Source organism: Megalobrama amblycephala, linkage group LG8, assembly GCF_018812025.1.
Source record: "Megalobrama amblycephala isolate DHTTF-2021 linkage group LG8, ASM1881202v1, whole genome shotgun sequence".
Taxonomy (NCBI): Eukaryota; Metazoa; Chordata; class Actinopteri; order Cypriniformes; family Xenocyprididae; genus Megalobrama; species Megalobrama amblycephala.
The window spans coordinates 33,851,814-33,876,716 of record NC_063051.1 but is presented as its reverse complement, the minus strand read 5'-3'; the positions used below and the strand labels follow the sequence as shown (position 1 = coordinate 33,876,716).

Below are 24,903 nucleotides of genomic sequence, written 5' to 3'. Positions count from 1 at the left end.
CCTAAACACGTTTGCTACATTAGCTGCACTATGTTTTATCTGACTTTTAACAATGTTAAGCTGGAGAATTGAGTAACTAATGAGAATCCCCCAAATTATCACATTTATTTTGAAACGAAAGACTTATGACTTTCAGCTTTGCTAAATGTGAGACTAAACTATGCTATATAAGTGACTAACTATAACTGTAAATGATATTTGGGATAAAAAACAAACAAACAAGCAAACAAACGAAAACCTTTGAAAGAAATTAAGGCCAAAAACACTGTTAGGTTGTCAGAGGACGAAACCCCAACAAAATAGCTACTTGTTCAACTAAATATCTGTAACATGATTTTACAGGTAGGCCTACACATTAACTGATCCAATCACAACGCAGAAATTGTGAATTTGTGAAATATGGCTGTACTTTTATTAGCTCCAAGATTTCTTAGTTAATTAATAAATTAATTATAATCAAGACAGCCTTTTTAGTAAGTCGTTGTCCTCGTTTGGACCATTGGGAGGTCCCTACAGTGAAGGTTTTTTTCTCACTGCCAAGTTTTGGAAACACAGGGGAGTCGTGTCGTGATACAGTCGTGTGCTTTGCTCGGAACTGATTTACAACATTTATTTGTTTTAGTTTTGCACTCGGTAACATCATTCAGTTTAATCATTGACAGAAAATGTGACGCGCAAAAGTTTGCCCGGCGGTGACGGGTGCAAAATCCATAGCGGGTGATGAGCGAGATGACACGCGGAGCGCAAAACCTGAGGAGATTTAAATGCGCGCGGACCGTCACGCCACAGGACAATGACTCAACAGCAGTGATATGCCACAAACTCTCGGTTTTTGGTTTTCGATTGTTGGCTAAGAAAGGGTAATCTAAACTAAAGTCTTAGGTCTACTGGAACAGCAGTACAATGAATAAACTCAGTCCTTTCAGTAGTCTTGCCAAGTTTATCTCAAAGTCGTCTGATAATGGGCCAGTCAGTGGGGAGAAGCTCTGCATGGAAGACTGCAAACCTCTGTGCCGCTGCGGGCCGGACCTTTGCGTTTGTTCTGTCTCACAAAATAGTAAAGATGAACCGAAGGAATATAAGGTTAGTTTCATTCATAACAATTTGATCATTACAGAAAGTTTTATTATGAAAAATAATTGTATTTACAATAGGTTATTTCAAACGTTAAGAAATATTTTAAAATTCTTTTGTCGTTTGTATTTCCTACAGAAAATACATATGTAGCCTATATGTATACAGTTGCCCAAAAATAGGGACATTTAAGCTACACAAAAGTGAATTTCATTACATTAGATAACAAAATATCAAACTAAGTGCTAGTAGAAGTAACTTCTCTCAAGCTTTTTTGGCCATTAATTGGTCTCACAGTGATTTTTGTGGATGTATGAAGTCCTGAAGTTCACAGGCTTTCAGCAGGTGCCTCAATTTTTCTTTTTGTTTTATTTCAAAGAAATATATATTTATTTCATACATAGGCCTGTGTCTATATTGATTTATTTGAATTATAAATGCTTTGTTTGAAATAATGTGTTCCATCTTACTTTGATCTTTTATTATCTAATGCCAAGGCTTGAACTATAGGGGTCCATGGATAGTAGGCTATAGGTTATCAATTTCTATCTTCTTGAATGAGCATTTTTAAATCTGTATCTAGAAAGGTAAATGTCAAATTCAATGACATTAATATAAATAGCAATTAAAAAACGAACGACAACAATGCTTGCCATTGCAAACTTTTTACAGTCTTGACTTTTGTGGTATTCTGGCCACTGAGAAACTTCAGCTCTTTTGATTAAAGCCTGATGCATAAAAAATGCATATAGTACAAATAAAAATGGCCTTTTGATCAAATGTGATCATCACTCAATTGTAATCGTGCAAAAGCCGTTGAGTAGTAAAATAGGAGGAGTAAAATTCCAAGTCTTGTGATTTGATTGTTCAGTCAGACAACCTTTACTAATCTGCTCTAATACTTCTGTGTGTGTGTGTGTGTGTGTGTGTGTGTGTGTGTGTGTGTGTGTGTGTGTGGCAAGTGCTTTGTAGAGCCTCAGATTTAAAGCCAATTTATTGGGTTCAGTTGAGTGTTTTCACTTTAATAAATGTTTAAAATGCCTTGAAAATAGTAGCACATATCAATAATACAAAGTGAAAATACATTATATTTCTCAAATGGTAAGTAATATCTTTAAGCTAATAGGTTTATGCTCAGTTTTTCTGTTTTTTTTTTTTTTTTTTTTTTTTCTAGGAGAAAAGAAGTCCATGGGAGGGCTGGACCCCTGAAAAACATGCTTTTGATAATCTTGGTTATGAATCAGAGGGCCCCAATGGACCGAAGCGCAATTTGGGCCACCAATTGGTGGTCGAGGAGACTGAGGTGAAGATCCGGGTGCTGGGAATGACATGTCAATCATGTGTCCGATCTATTGAAGAGCGGATTGGAAGTCTTCAAGGTGTTGTTGGTGTCCAGGTGTCTTTGACCGATAAAGAAGCCTCTTTGAGGTTTGACCCGGCAAAGATCACACCTGAGGATTTGAGAAAACATATTGAGGATATGGGGTTTGATGCGTCACTTCTGGCCTTGCCAAGCAAACTACAGCCTTCGGCGGCTGATTGGTCTGAGGTGACATTAGGCGTTGAAGGGATGCATTGCGGGTCATGTGTGAAGAACATAACAGACACCTTGTCGGGAATGTTAGGTGTAAACTCTGTATTCGTTTCATTGGAAAAAGGAAGTGTGGACCTTAGATTTGACCCATCTCTGCTGACCCTGGAGAGTGTTAAAGGGTTCTTAGAGGAGATTCCACCAGGGAATTTTAGGGTTTCCATTCCTGGTTGGAACTCTAGATTGAATTCCACCAGTATTCCACTCCAGAGTGTCACCATTGGAATTGAAGGAATGACATGCAACTCTTGTGTTCAAACCATAGAGGGAATTGTGTCTCAGAGAGCTGGGGTACACTCCATAAAAGTTTGCTTACAGGAAAAGAAGGGAATTGCAACATTTGACTCCAGCGTGACCTGTCCAGAAGAACTGCGGGCAGCAATTGAGGACATGGGATTTGAAGCGTGGCTGGATCAAGGTAGTGGATACATATTAGAATACATCTCTTACACAGTGAAGATCATCTTTCTCACAGGGTACACTTAAAACTAAGTAGATATCTTGTCTAGACAGTGGCTTCTTCTCTGCCAGCAAAATCTGTCTGGTTTCCTTGGTTACCACACAGGTTGCCATTCTAGAATAACATGAAGTGTTCTTGAATGACTCAAAACCCAGACATGGCATCCTTTAAAAGGGAAAGTAGGAGAGTTAATCAGATTAAAGAGGCTTTAGGCAAACTGCTCTCTCTCTCTCAGAAATGTTCATAACTTTTTAACCGTGATCCCTAATTGAAGCCATTAAAAAAAAAAATTACTCTAGGATTATAAAATTTAAGTTATTATAGCATATGTTCATTATCGTTAACTAACTAAAAAATGAGTTACACTTTATTTTGATAGTCACCTTTAGACATTCTATTGACTATAAGTAAATCTGGACCCAAACTATCTCTCATTAGAGTATTATTAGAAGAGTATTAGTGGACTGGTAGGGTTAGGATTAGTAGAATAATTTGACATGTACTTGTAAAATTACTTATAGTCAGTAGAATATCTGTTGGGGATAGTCAATATAAAGTGTTGGCAAATATAATGATGCAGACAGTCTACTAATACTCTAATGGCTGCTATTTGACATGTAGATGCAACGTTACTTATAGTCAACAGAGGACCATCAAAATAGTATTACAAAATTACTTGAAATAAAATAAAACAACAAGCTTAAACTTAATTTTATTTCCAGCTAGTTGCCAAGGTAACATTTCATTTTGTTTAAAGGGTTCACCCAAAAATGAAAATTCTGTCATTAATTACTCACCCTCATGGCATTCCAAACCTGTAAGACGTTCATCTTTGGAACACAAATTAAGATATTTTTGATAAAATCTGATGGCTCAGTGAGGCCTGCATTGCCAGCAAGATAATTAACACTTTCAGATGCACAGAAAGCTACTAATAAACATATTTAAAACAGTTCATGTGACTACAGTGGTTCAACCTTAATGTTATGAAGTGATGAGAATACTTTTTGTATGCCAAAATAATGACTTTATTCAACAATATCTAGTGATGGGCGATTTAAAAAAACTGCTTCATGAAGCTTCGAAGCTTTACGAATCTTTTGTTTCGAATCAGTGGTTCGGAGCATGTATCAAACTGCTAAAGTCATGTGATTTTAGTAAATGAGGCTTTGTCACATCATAAGTGTTTCTAAATTTCAGCGGTTCACCACTGGGGGGGCGTGACTTTGGCAGTTTGATACGTGATTTGAAACAAAAGATTTGTGAAGATTCGAAGCTTCATGAAGCAGTGTTTTGAAATCTGCCATCACTAGATATTGTTGAGTAAAGCCGTTTTGTTTTTTTGGTGCACAAAAAGTATTCTCATCACTTAATAACATTAAGGTTGAACCACTGTAGTCACAAGAACTGTTTTAAATATGTTTTTTAGTAGCTTTCTGGGCATCTGAAAGTGTTAATTATCTTGCTGGCAATGGAGGCCTCACTGAGCCATCGGATTTTGATCAAAAATATCTTAATTTGTGTTCTGAAGATGAACGAAGGTCTTACAAGTGTGGAACGACATGAGGGTGAGTAATTAATGACATAATTTTCATTTTTGGGTGAACTAACCCTTTAAGCTAAATTACAAAAACTAAAGCTAATGCTGGGTACACACTGCGTGATTTTAGCCCTGATTTTCACTCGTACACATATACCTTTAAAAAAAAAAAAAAACCAAAGCCATGCATATACTCCAAATGGTTCAAGAACAACATGCAATTTACTTCGGGTATGCCTTTTATTGGTGTTTTTGGCAAATATTATAGGAATGCTAAGGGGTAAAAAATAATTCTTCACTTATGTTCAGTATGCACATTGGATGTCTTTCATACTGTGCGCAATTTTTCTCTCTTTCAAAGATTCTGGGGTTTGTGAAGTTCCATCAAGCAGTCAGATGTCAAGAGGTCTGAAACGCCTGCCCTCACAAGGCCACGCATCCAAATCTTCACCAAGTGAAATCACCAAAGACAACCTCCGTGGCTCAGAGGAGAGAGAGACACGGAAATGTTTTGTTCATGTGACAGGGATGACCTGTGCATCCTGTGTGGCCAACATTGAGAGAAACCTGTTGAAACATGAAGGTAAAAATGGCATTTAGGATTAAGAGTACTTTTTTGAACTGTATTTAAGTTGCTATCAATATTATATAAGCATAACAGTGATATGATTTTTTATGTGTGTTGATTGTCTAGGTATTAAATCAGTATTAGTCGCCCTGATGGGTGGAAAGGCAGAGGTGAAGTATGATCCCGGGCTTTTGGACCCAGCACATATCGTCCAACTTATCTCTAACTTAGGGTTTGGTGCCTCAGTGATGGAAGAGAATACAGTCCAGGACGGTGTCTTGGATCTCTCTGTGAGTGTCTTGCAGCGTTATTATTATAACTTAAAGGTGCTAAAGAGGAAGTTTTGTTTTATACATTTTTGCAATATTACTTGAAACTGTCTTTACTAACTGATAAAAGACTATTTATTAGGTGCACTGAAAGGAATAAAATTAATATGCATCATCTGTGCACGAGGTAGGGCCTTAAAAACATCAGCCAATCGTTTACGCGATCATCGCGTAAACGATTGGCCCTCTGGCTTGTCAATCACTGCCGTGACATTCCTTGTGAGAGACGTGCGCGGCTGCGCGCTCCAGTAACTTTCCACACTCCACAGGCGCTGCATGCAATGTTTTTGTCAGGAGACAGGAGTAACAACTGCAGATTATGAGTTACCTGCGGTGAGTCCGACATAATGAATCCACTAACACGATACAGTGCCGGTGGTAAACACTCGTGTTTTCCAATACTCGTGCACGAGTTTTGGGAGGCGTTCCCTCGAAAGGAGGGGGGTTTGTTCTTACACATGTGCTCATTTCAAAAACTCAGTAACAGTCTTTGGTTTCTCAGTCGACGAAAAGATCCTCTTTATCACCTTTAAAGGGATAGTTCACCCAAAAATGAACATTATCCTATGATTTACTCACCCTCAAGCCATCCTAGATGTGTATGTCTGTCTTCTTTCAGATGAACACAATCAAAGATATATTTAAAAATATCCTGGCTCTACCAAGCTTTATAATAGTAGTAAACGGGGGGCGTGTTTTGAAGCCCAAAATAAATGTGTCCGCCGGAAGCTAGTTATTATACTTAATAAAGCTAGTTATTATACTTAATAAAGTTTTAAATATGGATCAGAAGGCCTTTATTAAGAAGGCCTGGAGCCGTATGGATTACATTTATGATGGATTCTTTTTTGGGGCTCAAAACACGCCCCCTCGTTCACTACCATTCTAAAAGTTGGAAGAGCCATTTTTTGAAATATATCTCTTATTGGTTCATCTAAAAAAGAAGGTGGTCAAAACCTAGCTAGCTTTAAATGGAAGTCAAAGATGAAAATTCTGTCATTATTTACTCACCCTCAAGGTTCCAAACCTGTATGAATTTCCTTCTGCTGAACACAAAAGATATTTTGAAGAATGTCAGTAACAAAGTGATGGGCGCCATTGCCTTCCATAGTATGGAGAAAGTCTGGGGTCCAAAACTTTAACTGAAATTAAAATTAAAATGGAATATATTAAAATAAAATTTAATTCAAAATATTAATAAAAAACTATAATAGTATCTCAGTGGTACTAAAATAACACTGGTGTCTGGGTGCATTTGTGGCTGATTTTACCTGTTTTTGTTTCCTAAATAAAAAATTTTTTTTGTTTCTATTATTTTTCTCTTTAGATATTTAAAACTAATATTGGTAATTATATTTATATTATATAAATATATAAAACAGATATTGTTAAAAAAAATAAAAAAAATTTATCACTAGATTCTCAAAAATGTCTTTACCTCCAAATTATTAGTCATTTTTATTAAAACAATATGACTAACCACCATTATCAATTAAATTGATTCTCTTTTATTAGTATCTTTTTATACTCTGGTTGTTTGAAATGCAAGAAGTAAATATTCATAATAATATATTTTAACAATGTCACACAAATTAAAACTAAATTATAAGTTTTTTCACACATTTATATTTGCAAAATCGCAAGTCATCTTTCCAAATAAATGTATTCAAAAATTTTTTCACTGCTTGAATTTAAAAGTTCTTGTACTTGGAAACATGATCTCAGCAATGCAAAGCCAAAGTAAAAAAACAACAACCTTGTCCTCTTTTTATATATAAATCAGTGGGAAGCGAGATGAAATTCTCATGAAGGTCTGATGTAGAATTTAACAAAAGAATGGTTTGATATCAGCAATTTATAGGCCTCTGAGCTTGTTTCAGTCCTGTGGATTTCAGTCTTAACACTGATATTTCATCAGGTCACTGGTATGACATGCGCTTCCTGTGTCCATAACATCGAGAGCAGACTTTTAAGGACAAAGGGAATACTCGAAGCCTCTGTTGCTTTGGCGACAAACAAAGCTCATGTGAAGTTTGACTCAGATTTGGTAGGCTCTCGAGATATCGTCCGAATTATTGAGGTAAAATTATATTTATATTATTGACAAGTATGAGGTTTAAACAAGTTTTAATATTAGTGTTATTTTATTGTTGTTATTCTTATTCGCTCATTTCATTTGTCAATTTGTCGCTCTCTCCTTTCCCCCTTTTCTGTAGGGTTTGGGTTTTGGTGTGTCTTTAATAAAAAAAGAGGGACTGAACAACACACTGGACCACCAGGAGGAAATTCGGCAGCAAGTATCTTTTTCAAATTTACCCTCTCTTATTTCTCTGTGTGTGTGTGTGTGTGTGTGGTCCTGGTAAAATGCTTATGGGACAAAATGTCCCTACAAAGATGGCAATATCAGAAATCCTTGTCTTTGTGGGGACATTTTTTGGTGCCCAAAACAGCTTATAATTCACACTAAGTGATGTTTTTTGAAAATGTAAAAATGCAGAAAGATTTCTGTGATGGGTAGGTTTAGGAGTTAGGGGATTGAATATACAGTTTGTACAGTATAAAAATCATTATGTCTATGAAAAATCCCCATAAAACTTGGAAACCTAACGTGCGTGTGTGTATGTGTCAGAGAGCGTGTAAGTTTATGTATTAATATGTATATAGTATGTATATAATAGTGTAAATTGCTCTGTACCTGCAGATGGAAGCATTCGTTTCTGTTCAGCCTGGTGTTTGGGATCCCAGTGATGGGTCTTATGATCTACATGATGGTGATGGACAGTCAACACAAGGAGCATGGTGGTTCCATGCCTGTGGACCAGAACATCCTGCCTGGTCTCTCCATCATTAACTTGGCCTTTTTCCTGCTCTGCACACCTGTTCAGGTACCTCCACTGCAGGTTATGGATGCACATTGGGTCTCGTAATGGACTATTTATATGTGGGCATAGAATATGATTGCCTATACAGGCGTCATTTTTGTTTCTCTGAAATAAGGATGATTTAGTCTCTCATGCTTTTTTTTTATATTAGTAATGTTTTACAGTGAATAGTTTATCACATAAAGGTCATACATAATAGTTTGAGTGACAGCTGATAAATCTTTAGTCTCTTTTTCTCATTCTTCTTTATTCTCATTAAGTTTCTAGGTGGCCGTTACTTCTACATACAAGCATACCGTTCACTAAGACATGGTGTAGCCAACATGGATGTGCTCATTGTCTTGGCAACCACCATTGCGTATGTGTATTCATTCATTGTGCTGATTGTGGCCATGATTGAAGGAGCCAAACAGAGTCCTCTGACGTTCTTTGATACGCCTCCGATGCTTTTTGTGTTCATCGCTCTAGGACGCTGGCTGGAGCATGTTGCTAAGGTAAAGAAAACATAAAAAATGATCAGTCTTTCTCTGTCATTAAAGGGTTAGTTCACCCAAAAATGAAAATTATGTCATTAATGACTCACCCTCATGTCGTTCCAAACCCGTAAGATCTCCGTTCATCTTCGGAACACAGTTTAAGATATTTTAGATTTAGTCCGAGAGCTTTCTGTCCCTCCATTGAAAATGTATGTACGGTAGACTGTCCATGTCCAGAAAGGTAATAAAAACATCATCAAAGTAGTCCATGTGACATCAGTGGGTTAGTTAGAAGTTTTTGAAGCATCGAAAATACATTTTGGTCCAAAAATAACAAAAACTACGACTTTATTCAGCATTGTCTTCTCTTCCGGAATCCTTTCCATTGAATTGATTCCATTGTATTTTGATTCAAATGTATTTTCGATGCTTCAACAAATTCTAACTGACCCTCTGATGTCACATGGACTACTTTGATGATGTTTTTATTACCTTTCTGGTGTTCCAAAGATGAACGGAGGTCTTACGGGTTTGGAACGACATGAGGGTGAGTAATTAATGACATAATTTTCATGTTTGGGTGAACTAACCCTTTAACTCTTTAGGAGAGTAAAGTTATCATTGACAAAAAGTTTCTGACAATGGTAAATGTGTTATAGTACTGTAACTGAGAGGCATTACATCTTGAGGGATATTTGAAGCATGTTATCAAGTAATGTTTTCAATTAGTTCACATAAGATTAGGAAAAGTCATGGTGTATCAGCCTAATACCCTAATGGCAAGTATATGTATTTTGAGATATTAACCAGCACTTAGACACAAAACAGAAAATGGGGATTAAAAAGATAATTCTTGATGATCTGACCTTTAAAAATTATTTTTGTTGGTGTAAACCTAATGTAGTATATTATAAACTGGTTTGTCATGTTAAATAAAGCCAGTTAATTTAGATGTTATCATATAAAGGACTTTGTTTAAGTTACATAACAACACTTTTTTTCATATCCCTTATGAGGAAATTGACTGGTGGTCATTTCCATATTCATATTTTAATATACACTTATCTTGATATTTCCCATGCAGCCTAATTTATTAGCAAGCTGTTAAGGCCATATATCACATTATTGGACTGTGGGGATTCCTCAAGCTGCTCTGAACTCTCTTTGGTTTAATCAGTAACAGGAACAGCCACAAAACTTGAGTTTTGATAAATCTGTACCTACATTGTTATAGTTTTAGTACAAAAGCTGTGCAATATAAAGTTAGCAATAACACTTTAGCATGGGGAACAATTCTCACTTTTAACTAGTTGCTTATTAGCTTGCATAATAATGAGATAAAGTGATTTTTGCTTTTATCTTGTAATTTCAGAGTAAAACTTTTGAGGCTCTGGCTAACTGGCTGTTTATTAGTTCTTATAAAGCACATATTAAAGCCTTATTCTGCATGACCATGTTCTACATCCCTAAATCCTACCCCATTCCTAAACTTAAATGCTTTAACAACTACCTTACTAACTATTAATAAGCAGTAAAGAGTTAAGAGTTTATTGAGGCAAAAGACATAGTTAATAGTGAATATGTGTTCCCCAAACCAAAGTGTTACCAAGTTACCATACTAACCAAAAATGGTCTGAATTTTTTTTTAATGCCATTTAGGAGTGTGTTTATCTGAAATAGATTATACCGATATAACAAATCGGCAGCAAACAATGAATTCAGATAGTGTGTTTACATGCATGTTCTTAACACGATTACGCAAAATAGGTCGATAATGTGTGTGGTCATGTAAAAGTTTCCTTTATTGGAATAAGATCATAAACAGCGTAAGCATAAACCGATCGACACAGCTAATTTTTTTTGCCCCTTACCCCGATTTCACCCGGCATGTAAACCTGTGTTCTGTCAGCTTATTGAAGTGTGCATGTGTGATATGTGACAGTAGCATCTCCCTACAGAGCGAGCGTTCTGCGGTACGGCAGGAGGAAATATATTACAAACTCTGACTCTTTATTGACCCAAGAAATTGTAAAAAAAAAAAAAAAAGTGGTACAGTTAAAATGCTGCAACTGTAACTGCATGAGAGGATAATATATGAGTCTGCAAATTTCCCACTGACATTTTGGAATACTCTTGATATATATGAAATACTCAGTTATATACATGAATGTTTAGGTTTTGACGTCACTACTGGGAAGGGGAATAACCTGATTTATTAATAAAGTCTTGTAAACATGGTTTACTTGCATTTCTGGATTATTGGTTTGCATGTAAACCGGGACAACGGTTGGAATCCATAAGCTGATTTTTGGGAGTTATCAGCGTATTGGTGTGCATGCAAACATGTTCAGTGATGCAGCAGTCTTTTTGAACAGAAAATCTAGGTGGTTATAAGGTCAGACTGTGTACGTGGGCTTGCCATTTGAGCATCATTCTTGCCTGGATGAGATAAAAACACATGATTTTTGCTTTTATTTTGTCCTTTCAGAGTAAAACTTCTGAGGCTCTGGCTAAACTCATGTCACTTCAGGCCACAGATGCCACTATAGTGTCCCTGGGCCGAGACAACACCATCATCAGGTTCAGTTCACTCTCTACAGAATAGAGAGCAATTATATGAGCTTTTAGCTAGAAACTAACAGCTTAATCATATTTCAGGGGTGCTCAATATGCTCATAAGTGACTGCTTATAGCAGGGGTCAGCAACCTTTTTGACATGGTGCCATTTCTGATTTTTCATGATATTTTGATATTTATATGTATCAAATTTAGTGTTGTCAAAATGAACTCCTTGACTCACAAGTTTCTCTCTCCGAAACCCCATCCTCCAAGGACATGCCAGAAAACCCAAACACACAAAATGATTGACAGGCAGGGAGCATTTCTGACAGAAATAAGCACTGCTTCTCCAAACTCCTTTTTTTTCTGTTTACAAAGGGATGTCACAGAGACAGGTATGATTTCCCAGGACACTTATTTCATGACATCTGCCAGCCTGGTAGTATATGTAGACATATATGTGTGATATTCCAAAAAGCAATCCTTCACAGCACATTTAATTATCATTAAGACAAGTATTAAGCATTGCTCACAAATGAAACTTACCGTACATACACATGACCCTTCAGAAATCATTCTAATATGCTGATTTGCTGCTCAAGAAACATTTCATGTTCTTTACTGTCACTTTTGATCACTTTAATGTGTCCTTTCTTAATAAAAGTAACATTTTCTTTAAAAATATTTTTTACTGACCCCAAACTTTTAGACAGTAGTGTATATTTTATTTCTAAATTGTTAATTATAATAAATTACAGAATTTGCGACTTTATTACTGCAGTATATTTTGTAAAGAATGTGAAACATTGTGAAAGACTTGAGGATATGTCATATAATAGAACATATCTATATGACACTATATTAAAATTACTTCCTCTTTTACAAATATTTTGCAGAATAAACTACTGTAAGTGTGAGACAGCAGCAGAAGGATTGAGCACCCCTGGCATAAATGAATTTCATAAGATCTAGAAGAACCTCATAATACTGAATGGTGTTGGTAGATGTGTGTGCTGTGTTTCAAGACTAAACTGTCAATACCCTGTCATGTGTCAGAGAAGAGCAGGTATCTGTGGAGCTGGTGCAGAGAGGCGACGTGGTAAAGGTGGCACCAGGGGGGAAGTTCCCTGTTGACGGGAAGGTCATTGCAGGCACGTCTATGGCAGACGAGTCCCTTATCACTGGTAAGACTTTGACTTAGTCAGTGGGGGTTTGTGTGGCTTAGGATGTTAAAACTGTCAACATTTGTAAACAGTGTCATAGTACATGCGCTATAGGTTTTCCCAGTGATTCAGGTGCAATCATAGGGATTTTAAGTTAAAGGTGCAGTGTGCTTATAGTTGTCTTTGCATATTAAGCTGGGATAGGAGAAAGTGTTTTAAAGGTGCCCTCGAATGAAAAATTAATTTATCTTGGCATAGTCAAATAACAAGAGTTCAGTACATGGAAATGACATACAGTGAGTCTCAAACTCCATTGTTTCCTCCTTCTTATATAAATCTAATTTGTTTAAAAGACCTCAACATAACACCGACTGTTACGTAACAGTCAGGGTGTACGCCCCAATATTTGCATATGCCAGCTCATGTTCCCAACATTATGAAAGGCATTAGACAAGGGCAGCCAGTAACGTCTGGATCTGCACAGGTGAATCAACAGACTAGGTAAGCAAGCAAGAACAATAGCGAAAAATGGCAGCTGGAGCAATAATAACTGACATGATCCATGATATCATGATATTTTTAGTGATATTTGTAAATTGTCTTTCTAAATGTTTTGTTAGCATGTTGCTAATGTACTGTTAAATGTGGTTAAAGTTACCATCGTTTCTTACTGTATTCATGGAGACAAGAGGCGTCGCTATTTTCATTATTAAACACTTGTAGTCTGTATAATGCATAAACACAACTTCATTCTTTATAAAAATCTCCAACAGTGTAGCATTAGCCGTTAGCCACGGAGCACAGCCTCAAATTCATTCAGAATCAAATGTAAAAATATAACAGTATACAATACTCACATAATCCAAAGCATGCATGCAGCATGCGTGACGAACACTTTGTCAAGATCCATTTGAGGGTTATATTAGCTGTGTAAACTTTGTTTATGCACTGTTTAAGGCAAGCGCGAGCTCCGTGGGCGTGGAGCACGAGAATTAAAGGGCCAGTAGCCCTTAATCGGCTCAATTATAATGATGGCCCAAAATAGGCAGTTAAAAAAATTAATTTAAAAAAAATCGATGGGGTATTTTGAGCGGAAACTTCACAGACACATTCAGGGGATATCTTAGACTTATATTACATCTTTTTAAAAAAAGTTCCAGGGCACCTTTAACATAAAAAGTACACAAATCACCTTTGGTGAATATTTAAAGGGTTAGTTCACCCAAAAATGTCATTCCAATCAATAAGACTTTTAATCATCTTCAGAACACAAATGATGATATTTCTTTCCCTCCATTGAAAGTCTATTCACCCAAAACTCAGCAGACAATGATTACAGCAAGCTCAAGTATGTTTGTTTGTTCTTGTGTGTCAAGCAGATTCGGTTAATCTTTTGTTTGTTTGCTGATCAATGTTTATATGTGAATAAATGTCTCTTCAGAAGACTTGAACCGCTCAAATCATATGGATTTATTTTACAACCTCTTTATGAATGTTTTGAAGCGTCACAGTTTTGGGTGAATAGACTTTCAATGAGGGGACTCTCTCAGATTTCATTAAAAATATCTTCATTTGTGTTCTGAAGATGAGTGAAAGGGTTTGGAACGACATTAGAGTGAGTAGTTTAATGATGACAAAATGTTCATTTTTGGCTGAACTATCCCTTTAATTTTTCATATGTGAGTGAGCATGAGTGCCTTCTCAAAGTATGATTTTTGGTTTCTGGCTTTACCTTCTGCTTTTTCCTATTGATCTGTCATGTTCATTAGTTATACTGGCATTATATTGGTCCAAAGGTCCAAAGCTGTCTGATGGATACGAATCTGAAATCCTAACTGAAAGTCTATTGTCATTCCAGGGGAGCCAATGCCGGTCATTAAGAAACCAGGCAGTTGTGTGATTGCAGGCTCTATTAACGCTCATGGAGCTCTGCTAGTGGAAGCCACACATGTAGGGGCAGAGACCACGCTCAGCCAGATAGTCAAACTAGTGGAAGAGGCCCAGACATCAAAGGTAATTCATGTACACAAACATAATGCAAACACTCAGACATGTGTGCAAACAAAGCTTTCAGAGGAATCAGCAATGTAATTGGAGGCCGAGAGTAAAAAAACCCCTGCAAATGGACATGCACAGACATACAAAAGCAGGTTTATTTCATATTTATTTTTACTTGGGCTTAGAGTCTATTCAAATATTTATTCACGATTAATCTAAAAATGCTTATGTAGTAAAATAAATTCAGGGAAAATTAAATGAAAGGCATTTTTAAAAGGACATTTGTGTTAACAGAAGGGAATTAAACATTAATTTAATTTACACATCCAAGTTATAAGTAAAAAAAAACTTCATTTTACTCTCATATTTACTTTAAAGTTGTCACGATTCTGTTTTAGTTTGTTAACGTCATTTCCTGTGTTCATCCGTTGCCTTTGTTACTCATTGTTACTCATTGTTTCATTGATTACACACACCTGTTCCTCAGTTGTTCATTAGTTCCAGTGTATATATGCCCTCATTTTCATTTTTTCATTGTCTGGTGTTGGTTATGTTGGTAATGTGTTATGTTTAGATTTATTTTGTTGTTGGATTTTACTCTTTTGTTTTGTTTAATAAATACTACGCTGAATTATAGATTTGCTTCGCCTCACCTCGTCTTCATCCTTAGCCCAGTCATGACAAGTTTACCTTCGCATTTATTTCCAATTTTCACTTTTATTTTTACTTGGGCTTATAATCTATTCAAATATTTATTCACGATTAATCTATAAATGGGTATGTAGTTAATTAAATTCCAAGAAAATTAAATATAAGGCATTTTACAAGGATATTTGAGTGAACAGAAGGGTTATAAGAATAAAAAAAACTTGCTAAATTTTACTTTCATATTTATTTTTAATTTTCACTTTCATTTTTACTTGGCCTTACAATCTATATATAAAAATATTTATTCACGATTAATCTAAAACTGCTTATGTAGTAAAATAAATTCAGGGAAAATTAAATGAAAGGCATTTTTAAAAGGACATTAGTGTTAACAGAAGGGAATTAAACATTAATTTAATTTACACATCCAAGTTATAAGTAAAAAAACTTGCTTCATTTTACTTTCATATTTACTTTAAAGTTGTCACAATTCTGTTGTGCTTCTGTTTCATTTTCAAGGACTTTTAGTTTGTTAACGTCATTTCCTGTGTTCATCCGTTGCCATTGCTACTCATTGTTTCATTGATTACACACACCTGTTCCTCAGTTGTTCATTAGTTCCAGTGTATATATGCCCTCAGTTTCATTTTTTCATTGTCTGGTGTTGGTTATGTTGGTAATGTGTTATGTTTGGATTTATTTTGTTGTTGGATTTTACTCTTTTGTTTTGTTTAATAAATACTACGCTGAATTATAGATTTGCTTCGCCTCACCTCGTCTTCATCCTTAGCCCAGTCGTGACAAGTTTACCTTCGCATTTATTTCCAATTTTCACTTTTATTTTTACTTGGGCTTATAATCTATTCAAATATTTATTCACGATTAATCTATAAATGGGTATGTAGTTAATTAAATTCCAAGAAAATTAAATATAAGGCATTTTACAAGGATATTTGAGTGAACAGAAGGGTTATAAGAAAAAAAAAACTTTCTAAATTTTACTTTCATATTTATTTTTAATTTTCACTTTCATTTTTACTTGGCCTTACAATCTATATAAAAAAATATTTATTCATGATTAATCTAAAAAATATGTAGCATTAAATTCCAAGGAAATTAAATAAAAGGCCTTATTATAATGAAGTTTGTGTGGACAGAAGAGAATTGAACCTTACATATTTATGTTATAAATAAAAAAAGTGCTTAGTTTAGATTGTTGTAATGATGTAATTGTCCTCTTCTTTTGATAGGCACCGATTCAACAGTTAGCTGACAGACTGAGTGGCTATTTCGTTCCGTTCATAGTGGTCATCTCCATGCTAACAGTGGTAGCATGGCTCATCATTGGCTTTCTGGACTTTGACGTTGTGGCAAAGTATTTCCCTGTGAGTTACAGTAATTCATGAACTGTGTGTAAACTCAGCCTGTGTGCGAGAAAAAAAAGAAAAAGTCTCTAAACTAAGTATGATCTCTACAGGGTTATGAGCAAAACATCTCCCGAACAGAGGTGATCGTCCGCTTTGCCTTCCAGGCCTCCATCACAGTTCTGTCCATTGCGTGTCCCTGCTCTCTAGGTCTGGCAACCCCCACTGCTGTTATGGTGGGCACAGGGGTGGGCGCTCAGAACGGCATTCTCATAAAAGGAGGAGAACCCCTAGAGATGGCCCACAAGGCAATGCTCAACACTAATTCCTTCTTCTAAGTCTGTATTTATTAGGCTGACATCCCTGGTGCAGCGGTATCTGTTTTTGGTAATCTACTGTATATACGTTCAAAAGTTTGGGGTCAGTCAGAATGATCAAAATTATACTATTATTCGTGAATATGAACTTTATTCAAAAGAACATTTTTCAGTTTCCACAAAATATTGAGCAGTTCAACTGGTTTAATCATTGAATATAATTACAAATGTTTTTTGAGCAGCAAATTTCTTGAGCATATTATAATGATTTCTAGAGAAGGATGTGACACTGAAAATTCAGCTTTACCATCACAGGAATAAATTACATTTTAAATCTAATAATATCTCAAAATATTACTGTTTTTTTACTGTTTGAATCAAATAAATGCAGGATTGGTGAGCATAAGAGACTTTCAAAAACACAAAAAAAAAAAAAAAAAAAAGAAAAATAGAATAACAGTGTTGTAAAAGTCATCAGTCCCCTGATTTTTACTTCATAGAGCCACCTTTTGCTTTAATTACAGCCATTAATCTTTTTGGATATGTCTGTACTAGCTTTGCACATCTAGATTGGGGAATATTTGCCCATTCCTCCTTATAGAATTGCTCAGGTTCAGTCAAATTCTGTAGTGAGCGGCAATGGACTACTCTCTTCATTTCCATCCACAGATTATCTATCAGATTTAAGTCAGGGCTCATTCTTGGCCACTCAAGGACATTCACCTTCCTATCCTAAGCCATTGCGTTGGACTTGAAGAGAGTAGTCCATTATTGCTCACCACAGAATTTGACTGAACTTGAGCAATTCTGCAAGGAAGAATGGGCAAATATTCCCCAATTTAGATGTGCAAAGCTAGTACAGACATATCCAAAAAGATTAATGGTTGTAATTAAAGCAAAAGGTGACTCTACGAAGAATTATTTTTTTTCACAATTTGTTTTGATTTCGGGCTGTATGACAAATAAAGTAACTATTTCAAAGGGGTATGGTGACTTTCTATAGGCACTGTATATATTCTATTTTTCTGTCCAAAACTGCATAGTATTGGTATTCATATACTGTATAGAGAGATATATGCAGTTTTAAATCTAGCTCAGACAAACATGTTCAGAGATTCTTTTAGGATTTACTGGGGTGTAATTGGACTTTCTTCCCTGCTGCTCCTGCAGGTTAGGGCTGTTATGTTTGATAAGACGGGCACCATCACTAATGGTGTGCCGCAGGTGACCCGAGTGCTGGTTCTGTGGGACCGAGCAAGGCTTCCTCTTCGGAAGGTTCTGGCTGTGGTGGGCACCGCCGAGGCCAGCAGTGAACATCCGCTGGGCACGGCTGTCGCAAAGTATTGCAAAGAGGTTTGGGAAAGCCACCACACACAACAAACTTTGAAACTTCAGTACAGTATCAAATGATCCAGCCTCTGGGCGTTAAGTGCTGTACATACATAAGTCTCCGAAATCTTGTTTTCCATCCACTTCTGATTCCACTTCTGTTTGATAAAAGTGCTCTTGCGTGTTAAAAGAGGTTTCTAAATCTGCCTCTCTGTAGGAGTTGGGAACAGAAACTCTGGGCTCCTGCCATGACTTCCAGGCTGTTCCAGGCTGTGGAATCAGTTGTAAAGTCTCCAACATTGAGGATCTGCTGCAGAACAGCCCAAAGACACAAGAAACAAACACACCCGCAGCAAAGCAAACACCACTTCTTGTCACCCTCCAAGGAGCCACCACAGATGAGAGCAGCTTGGTGGCAGACACAGATTCAGGGTCAGGTAAGGTAAATGTGTGTTATTGGTGCCTCCTAGTGTGAGCTTTGTGTATTACACTTCCAGAGCCTTTTTCCTTCAAAGGGGCCTTTTTCTAATCCTTAAAATCTTTGTTGCATTTTTTTAAAGATGTATTTATTTATTTCAATGTGATTGTAGCTCATATTTCCTTGAATGAATCTCTTGGTGTGTGAAGACAAATACACTGTACGGATATATGTGTATGTGTTTTCTCAGATTGCCCCTCATACTCTGTGTTGATCGGGAACAGACAGTGGATGTTACGGAATGGTTTGGAGGTCACAACTGATGTGGATGACGCCATGAGCAGCCATGAGACTAAAGGACAGACGGCCATACTTGTGGCCATTGATGGTACCGTCCAAGTTCATAAATTGCATGTTAAGAAAATAAGTTTTGTCTAACAGGCGTTATTATTATTGAAAATAATCTGTTTCTTATATTAACAGAACTTCAGTGTGTCTAATTTTAAAATGGTTGCAACCAGGGCTTGACATACACTTTTTTGCTCACCAGCCACTGTGGCTAGTGGCTTTCCAAAGTTACTAGCCACTGTGCATTTTCACTGGCCACAATTTTGACATTGATACCATAGGGAAAACTGCCATATAGATATTCATAATTTGGCAGCAGGTATATCACTTTAAGACCTGATGCACAGATCCATTATACTGTTACACATGCATTTTCTTTCTCAGCTGTTTACGTTCACTTAAAACATAACTAACTGAATACGCGAATACTTGCCTAGACTGGCATTTTGACATTATTTTGTGTGTATTTGACTATTTAAGTACAGCAAAAAAGAACTCAATTTAGTACTGAGAGGCGGCTTTATGTGAGTGCACTTTGGGTGTGAGCACAAAATCTGCAGGAAAAAGTAAAATTATGTGAAATATGTGCAATCCCATGCCGAAATTCAAGCCTTGTAACACCAACAATATTCATCCGGAGAAAATGAAATGAGTGAGTGGGGGGAGGCGGGTTTGTGTGAGAGAGCAAGAAAGCGCAGCTGGTATCGTGCATCTGTTCTGCGGAAAAATTAGTATTGGAAGTGTTTCAGATATTTGATTATCGATATGTATCGAAAAATCTATATTTTTGACAACACTACATTGCACTTAGTTTATTATTTCAGATGCCTTTTTAAAAGAGTACAATTGAAAATGTATATATTATAAACTCAATCCGCCAAAGTGGCTAGTAGGAGTGAATGTGTTAAACGCCACTGCTGAAATCCACCCGCATTTGGTGGGTGTTAATATCAAGCCCTGGTTGTATCATACTTTTAACTTTTTCCCTCTGATGTCCATTTATAATGTAATTTTAGTTCAATTTATTAGTAGCTAAATCAAGCTATTAATTGTTAATGTTTTTTTTTATCTCAAAAGATCAAGATTGCTCTTTTTCTTCTCTCTGTCTGTCTCTGTTTCTCAGGTGTCCTGTGTGCTATGTTAGCTGTGGCAGACACTGTGAAGCCAGAGTCGGCTCTAGCTGTTCACACCCTGAGCAGTATGGGAATAGAGGTCTTCATGATCACAGGAGACAACAGACGCACAGCCCGGGCCATCGCCACACAGGTGCATATCCATATACGCATTTTGCCTAGAACCATATAAAACTGATCTGCCTGCATTGACACCATTGTATGTGAACTGAACTGAGCTGGATGATGACATCACTGTTTTCTCCAGTGCTGATATAGATAAATTAACTAAATTAATAACTATTGTTTCTTACATCGGAATGAATCAATACTGAATTTACTTAAGATGGATACTGACACCATTTTCTTTAAGAGCTGCTGTGCAGCCAAAATTATATACCAGTTATCACTATAAAGCTGCTTTGACACATTCTGCATTGTAAAAAGCTCTACAGTATATAAATAAAGGTGACTTGAGGTGACTTGAAAACAGTAATTCATATAATAACACAAAATAATATAAAATATCATAAGCTGGATTCACACTCAAACTTCAAGCACCACCATTCAGAATATTGAAGTATGTTCATAAAGGTGCAGTCATAATTACAGTTGTTCAGTAAATTTTCCCAGGTGAAATCCAGTTATTTTAATATTTCAGGAATTTTGCCTGAGGGCAAAAGATTTCCCAATGCATATTTCAGAACAGTTTCAAGTTGGTCACGTTGATTCGCCGCATTGACCAACAGAAATCTACTTGGTTTGAAAGTAACTTGTGAGCTGTGCTTTATACATCATTACACTCTTGACAATGACCCTTTTTTGTCTGCGACCAACATTTTGCTAATGTGACCGGCACATTTCTGACATACAATTTGCATTTTGTACATAAAGTCCTGTTTCCACCAAAATTTGGAATATTTTGTCCCAGGAACTTTTTTCCCCCAGACCTGTTGCTGTCTGCGTTTCCTGCATGGTCTAAAGTACCTTGAAGATAGTCCGGTGATGTAGGACTGCGCTGTCCTCCGCATATAAGCTTAATAAAGCCTGAACCTCATCGTCAGTCCATCGGTTGTATTTTTTAAACACCATTGTTGATTCCAATAGCAAACAACTCTTACTACACACACCACAACATACTTTTAATAATGGTGGATGAAATAAAATGCTGCATTAACACAACCAATCAAAATGCTGCTTGAACGCAACCAATTAGCATGTTCAGTGCCCAAGTCCCACCCCTGAAAGTTCCTGAACTTACTGACAAGGGAAAATTTAACCCAGGACTTCATTTAGACCGTGGTTCCTGAGTGCCACCCCAAAGTCCCTAGTTCTTGGGGAAAGACTATCTGTCTGATAGAATTTACTAGACTGGGTAAACCCAGTCTGATCTGCCGGCGATTTGATTTCACCCGGCAACTCAGTCTGGAAACCCGTACATTCATTTCTACTGCTTCTGTTACACTTTTGCGGGAACCAATCACAGACTGGCTTATCCACCTTGCTCGCTATTGGCGGGTATAACACAATGACGATAGAGAAGCGACGGCAAGCACGACCGTCAATCCAATTCCTTTTAACCTCTCGAAAATGCTGAATGACTTCTTTAGTTTAGCAAACAAATCGCTTGAGTGGGTGTAAATACCACTCACTTTCATGTTTTTTTTGTTTTTTTTTGCACAACCTGCAAAAATTGCTCGATGCCATTGCTGCTTCTGCAAACCGCTGATCAATGCTACAAACCAATACAAACTAAACCTGTCTGGAGTTTTTGCGTCGCTCTGCAAAGTACGTCACCCGGATCGTTGATCTGATTGGTTGAAGGACTATCCAATAATGCTCGTTGATCACGCCTCTTGTGCAGTAGAAAATACATACAGACTCCCCAGACCAATGTTCAATTTTAAATTGAGCTTGGTCTGGTGATAGCCAGACAAAGTATTTACACCAGAATACACTGTTTTATTATACAGGTAGGCATCAGGAAGGTGTTTGCAGAAGTCTTGCCCTCCCATAAAGTGGCGAAGATCCAGGAATTGCAGGAAAGAGGTCTGAAAGTTGCAATGGTTGGCGATGGGGTCAATGACTCGCCCGCACTTGCCCATGCTGATCTAGGCATCGCCATAGGAACAGGCACTGATGTTGCCATTGAGGCAGCAGATATTGTCCTTATACGTGTGAGTAACTCAATCAAAGTTGATTTATCAGGAAATGAATCAACAGAAATTAAAAAGTTCAGAACTTCAGTATTTTTTGTGTTGGTGTAGAATGATCTGCTGGATGTGGTGGCCAGTATCGAGTTGTCTAAAAAGACGGTGCAGAGAATCCGGATAAACTTTGTGTTTGCTCTCATTTATAACTTGCTTGGCATCCCTTTTGCAGCAGGTAAATAGAGCCAACCACACTGTTTCCAATGTTTTCTTACATTAATAGTGAGTACGGTGTGAATTTTGTAATAGATGGAAGTGGTTTACTGGTTTGAGTCTGATTTTCAGGTGTGTTCATGCCTTTGGGGCTGGTGCTGCAGCCGTGGATGGGCTCTGCTGCAATGGCGGCTTCATCTGTCTCAGTGGTGCTCTCCTCTCTACTGCTGCGACTGTGAGTGCACACTACTGTACACCATGATGATGTCTTCACATTATAGCACACATCAGTGAACACTTTATAGCTCTTTTCCAAAACCAAGAAAAAAATTGTAGGCATCATAGGAGTCCTGACACAAAGGCTTTTTAAACAGCGGGCAGCAAAATAATGCTGCCTTATAAGCTGCACTGAACAAAATGTTTTGTTAAGTAACCTAAAATGTGCTTTATGTGATAACATCTAAGTTAGCATCACTTTTAATTTATAACTTATTTTTTTGCATGAGTTGTTAGATTAGCAACATGCTAACACCAGACATTTTTACACCTTATTTTAATGTAAAAGAAAACACAGCCATTTTTAACTTGAATTTGTTACATTATTACAATACAAGACAGTTTTTATCCTGTCTTGTTTCATTCATCCATCAGCAGTACACAATCCAATGGCTAAATATGCAGTAATACAGCATAAAAGTACTCGAGATGGTTTGCATGAGCTGTTAGCTTAGCAAAATGCTAACACCTGACTTTAGCATAGACTATAAAAAAGATGGATGACGCGTTTCCACTTCCTTCCAATGTAGAAAAATGAAGGCATTTCCGATTATATCATTTGGAGCCCGACTCTGCTCAGTAGTGATCCTGAGATCCTGAGCCGCAGTATCAAGGTCACTTATTGGAAAAGCAAACACTGCAACATATGTCTGTATGTAAGTGTAACTGGATTTTTTAGTTTGGCTCGCATCCCATTCGATTACATGGTGAGGGCGGGGTTTATGACTTATACTGCAGCCAGCCACCAGGGGGCGATTGAAACGCTTTTGCTTCACTTTTTAGGAACTATGTGTCCATGCTATGTTGTAATTAACATAATTATGAGATTCCAACTTGTAAAAGGCATAAAAAGAACAGCTTTGAGTAGAACATCATGTGTTGTCATTTCGAAATTACCGTATGGTAATTACGACATGGCGTGAACGCAGCATTTTTTCCACCACATTTTTAACATAAAAGCAGACACAGCCATTTTCAACCTGAATGTGCAAGACTTCCGGTGCACTTCACAAGATGAACAACAATTCAAACTTACTATGCTCCATTTCGGTTAGGATACTGTCTTGGAGGGTAGCTGCCCATGTTGCGCTCAGTAGGTTTTGGAACAGAGCTCATCCATCTTTCCTATTAGCCTTCCCATGACACTTTGACAATGTAAATATCTTTCTTTGTCTCTCTTTTAGCTACAAGAAGACATCAGTAGAGGAGTACGAGTCCAGAGCTCAGAGTCATAAGCTCAGTCTGAGTCCATCTCAGGTCAGCACCCATGTAGGAATGGAAAACCGTCGCTGCAGCCCTCTTTCATTCCGCCGAAGTTTGGACAGACACAGACGGAGCCGTTCAGGATCAGGCCCCTCCTTCATGAAATCAAACTCCTCCCACCCCTCCACAACACAACCATACAGCACTTTAGGAAGGAACATTGTGTAAAGCAACTAGCCATGAGTAGAGTTTATCAGATGACAGTTGACCGGAAATATTTTATCATGGAACGACATATAAATATACAATTTTATAAATTAAAATTTTTATATAATTTTACAATTATAGATTTTTGATATTGTTGCTGCAATTATTGGTGAATTTTTGCAGATGAAATCTAGTTATTTTAATAGGAATCAGGCGCAAGCATGCTGATTTTGCAACAGGTTCGAGTTGATTCACCGTGATTTTTGCTATAACCAATTTTACCCTTTTTAATTTGAATCACACACTAAAAATTAATGTGTTGACTCAATAATTGTTTTTTTTAAAAATCAATGCAACAGTTTGCATAATTGTTTTTAGTTATGACAACTCTGAATAAAATTACGTTCAACCAACAAACTACACTTGTTAGAGGAACTTAATAATTGGTAGCATAAACACATTTTTTTTAAAGTTGATTACTTAAAGAAAATCCCCATCCAATTACTTGAGTTGTAGCCCTGGAACCAATTAATGTTATCTATTTCACTTAAAATCCACTGCTATCATAGCACATGTTAAATGTAACTTATCTAGCATGTCATTTTAATGAACAAGTAAGATGTTACTCTGTTTACAGAGTCAGTGTAGTTTATGTATCTATTCCTCAGCCAATGGTAA

At 36.8% G+C, this 24,903-nt stretch overlaps 1 protein-coding gene across 2 annotated transcripts; it reads left to right on the top strand.

Annotated features, from left to right (window-relative positions):
* Nucleotides 1-503: 503 nt before the first annotated feature.
* atp7b (ATPase copper transporting beta) lies at nt 504-24,630 on the top strand. 2 transcript variants are annotated; one of them, XM_048200777.1, is made up of 21 exons: nt 510-1,083; nt 2,249-3,083; nt 5,027-5,248; nt 5,360-5,523; nt 7,481-7,642; nt 7,779-7,855; nt 8,264-8,447; nt 8,705-8,938; nt 11,409-11,500; nt 12,536-12,663; nt 14,501-14,655; nt 16,539-16,673; nt 16,766-16,960; nt 18,140-18,322; nt 18,516-18,735; nt 18,967-19,104; nt 20,188-20,330; nt 22,150-22,353; nt 22,444-22,561; nt 22,672-22,774; nt 24,000-24,630. In XM_048200777.1, exons 1-21 carry the CDS (start codon nt 904-906, stop codon nt 24,244-24,246), a joined length of 4,119 nt encoding a protein of 1,372 aa, XP_048056734.1. In that variant the 5' UTR covers nt 510-903; the 3' UTR covers nt 24,247-24,630. The 2 variants fall into 2 exon arrangements, with proteins under 2 accessions (XP_048056735.1, XP_048056734.1); XM_048200778.1 differs by lacking the exon at nt 22,444-22,561 and having other exon boundaries at nt 504-1,083; nt 24,000-24,159.
* Nucleotides 24,631-24,903: the final 273 nt, after the last annotated feature.

Excerpts from the sequence above, each read along its gene's own strand:
- atp7b (XM_048200777.1), top strand. The coding sequence starts at position 904 with ATGAATAAACTCAGTCCTTTCAGTAGTCTTGCCAAGTTTATCTCAAAG. Across the intron at positions 16,674-16,765 it reads TTGTGGCAAAGTATTTCCCT|GGTTATGAGCAAAACATCTC; the intron begins GTGAGTTACAGT and ends TGATCTCTACAG. Across the intron at positions 18,736-18,966 it reads AGACACAGATTCAGGGTCAG|ATTGCCCCTCATACTCTGTG; the intron begins GTAAGGTAAATG and ends GTGTTTTCTCAG.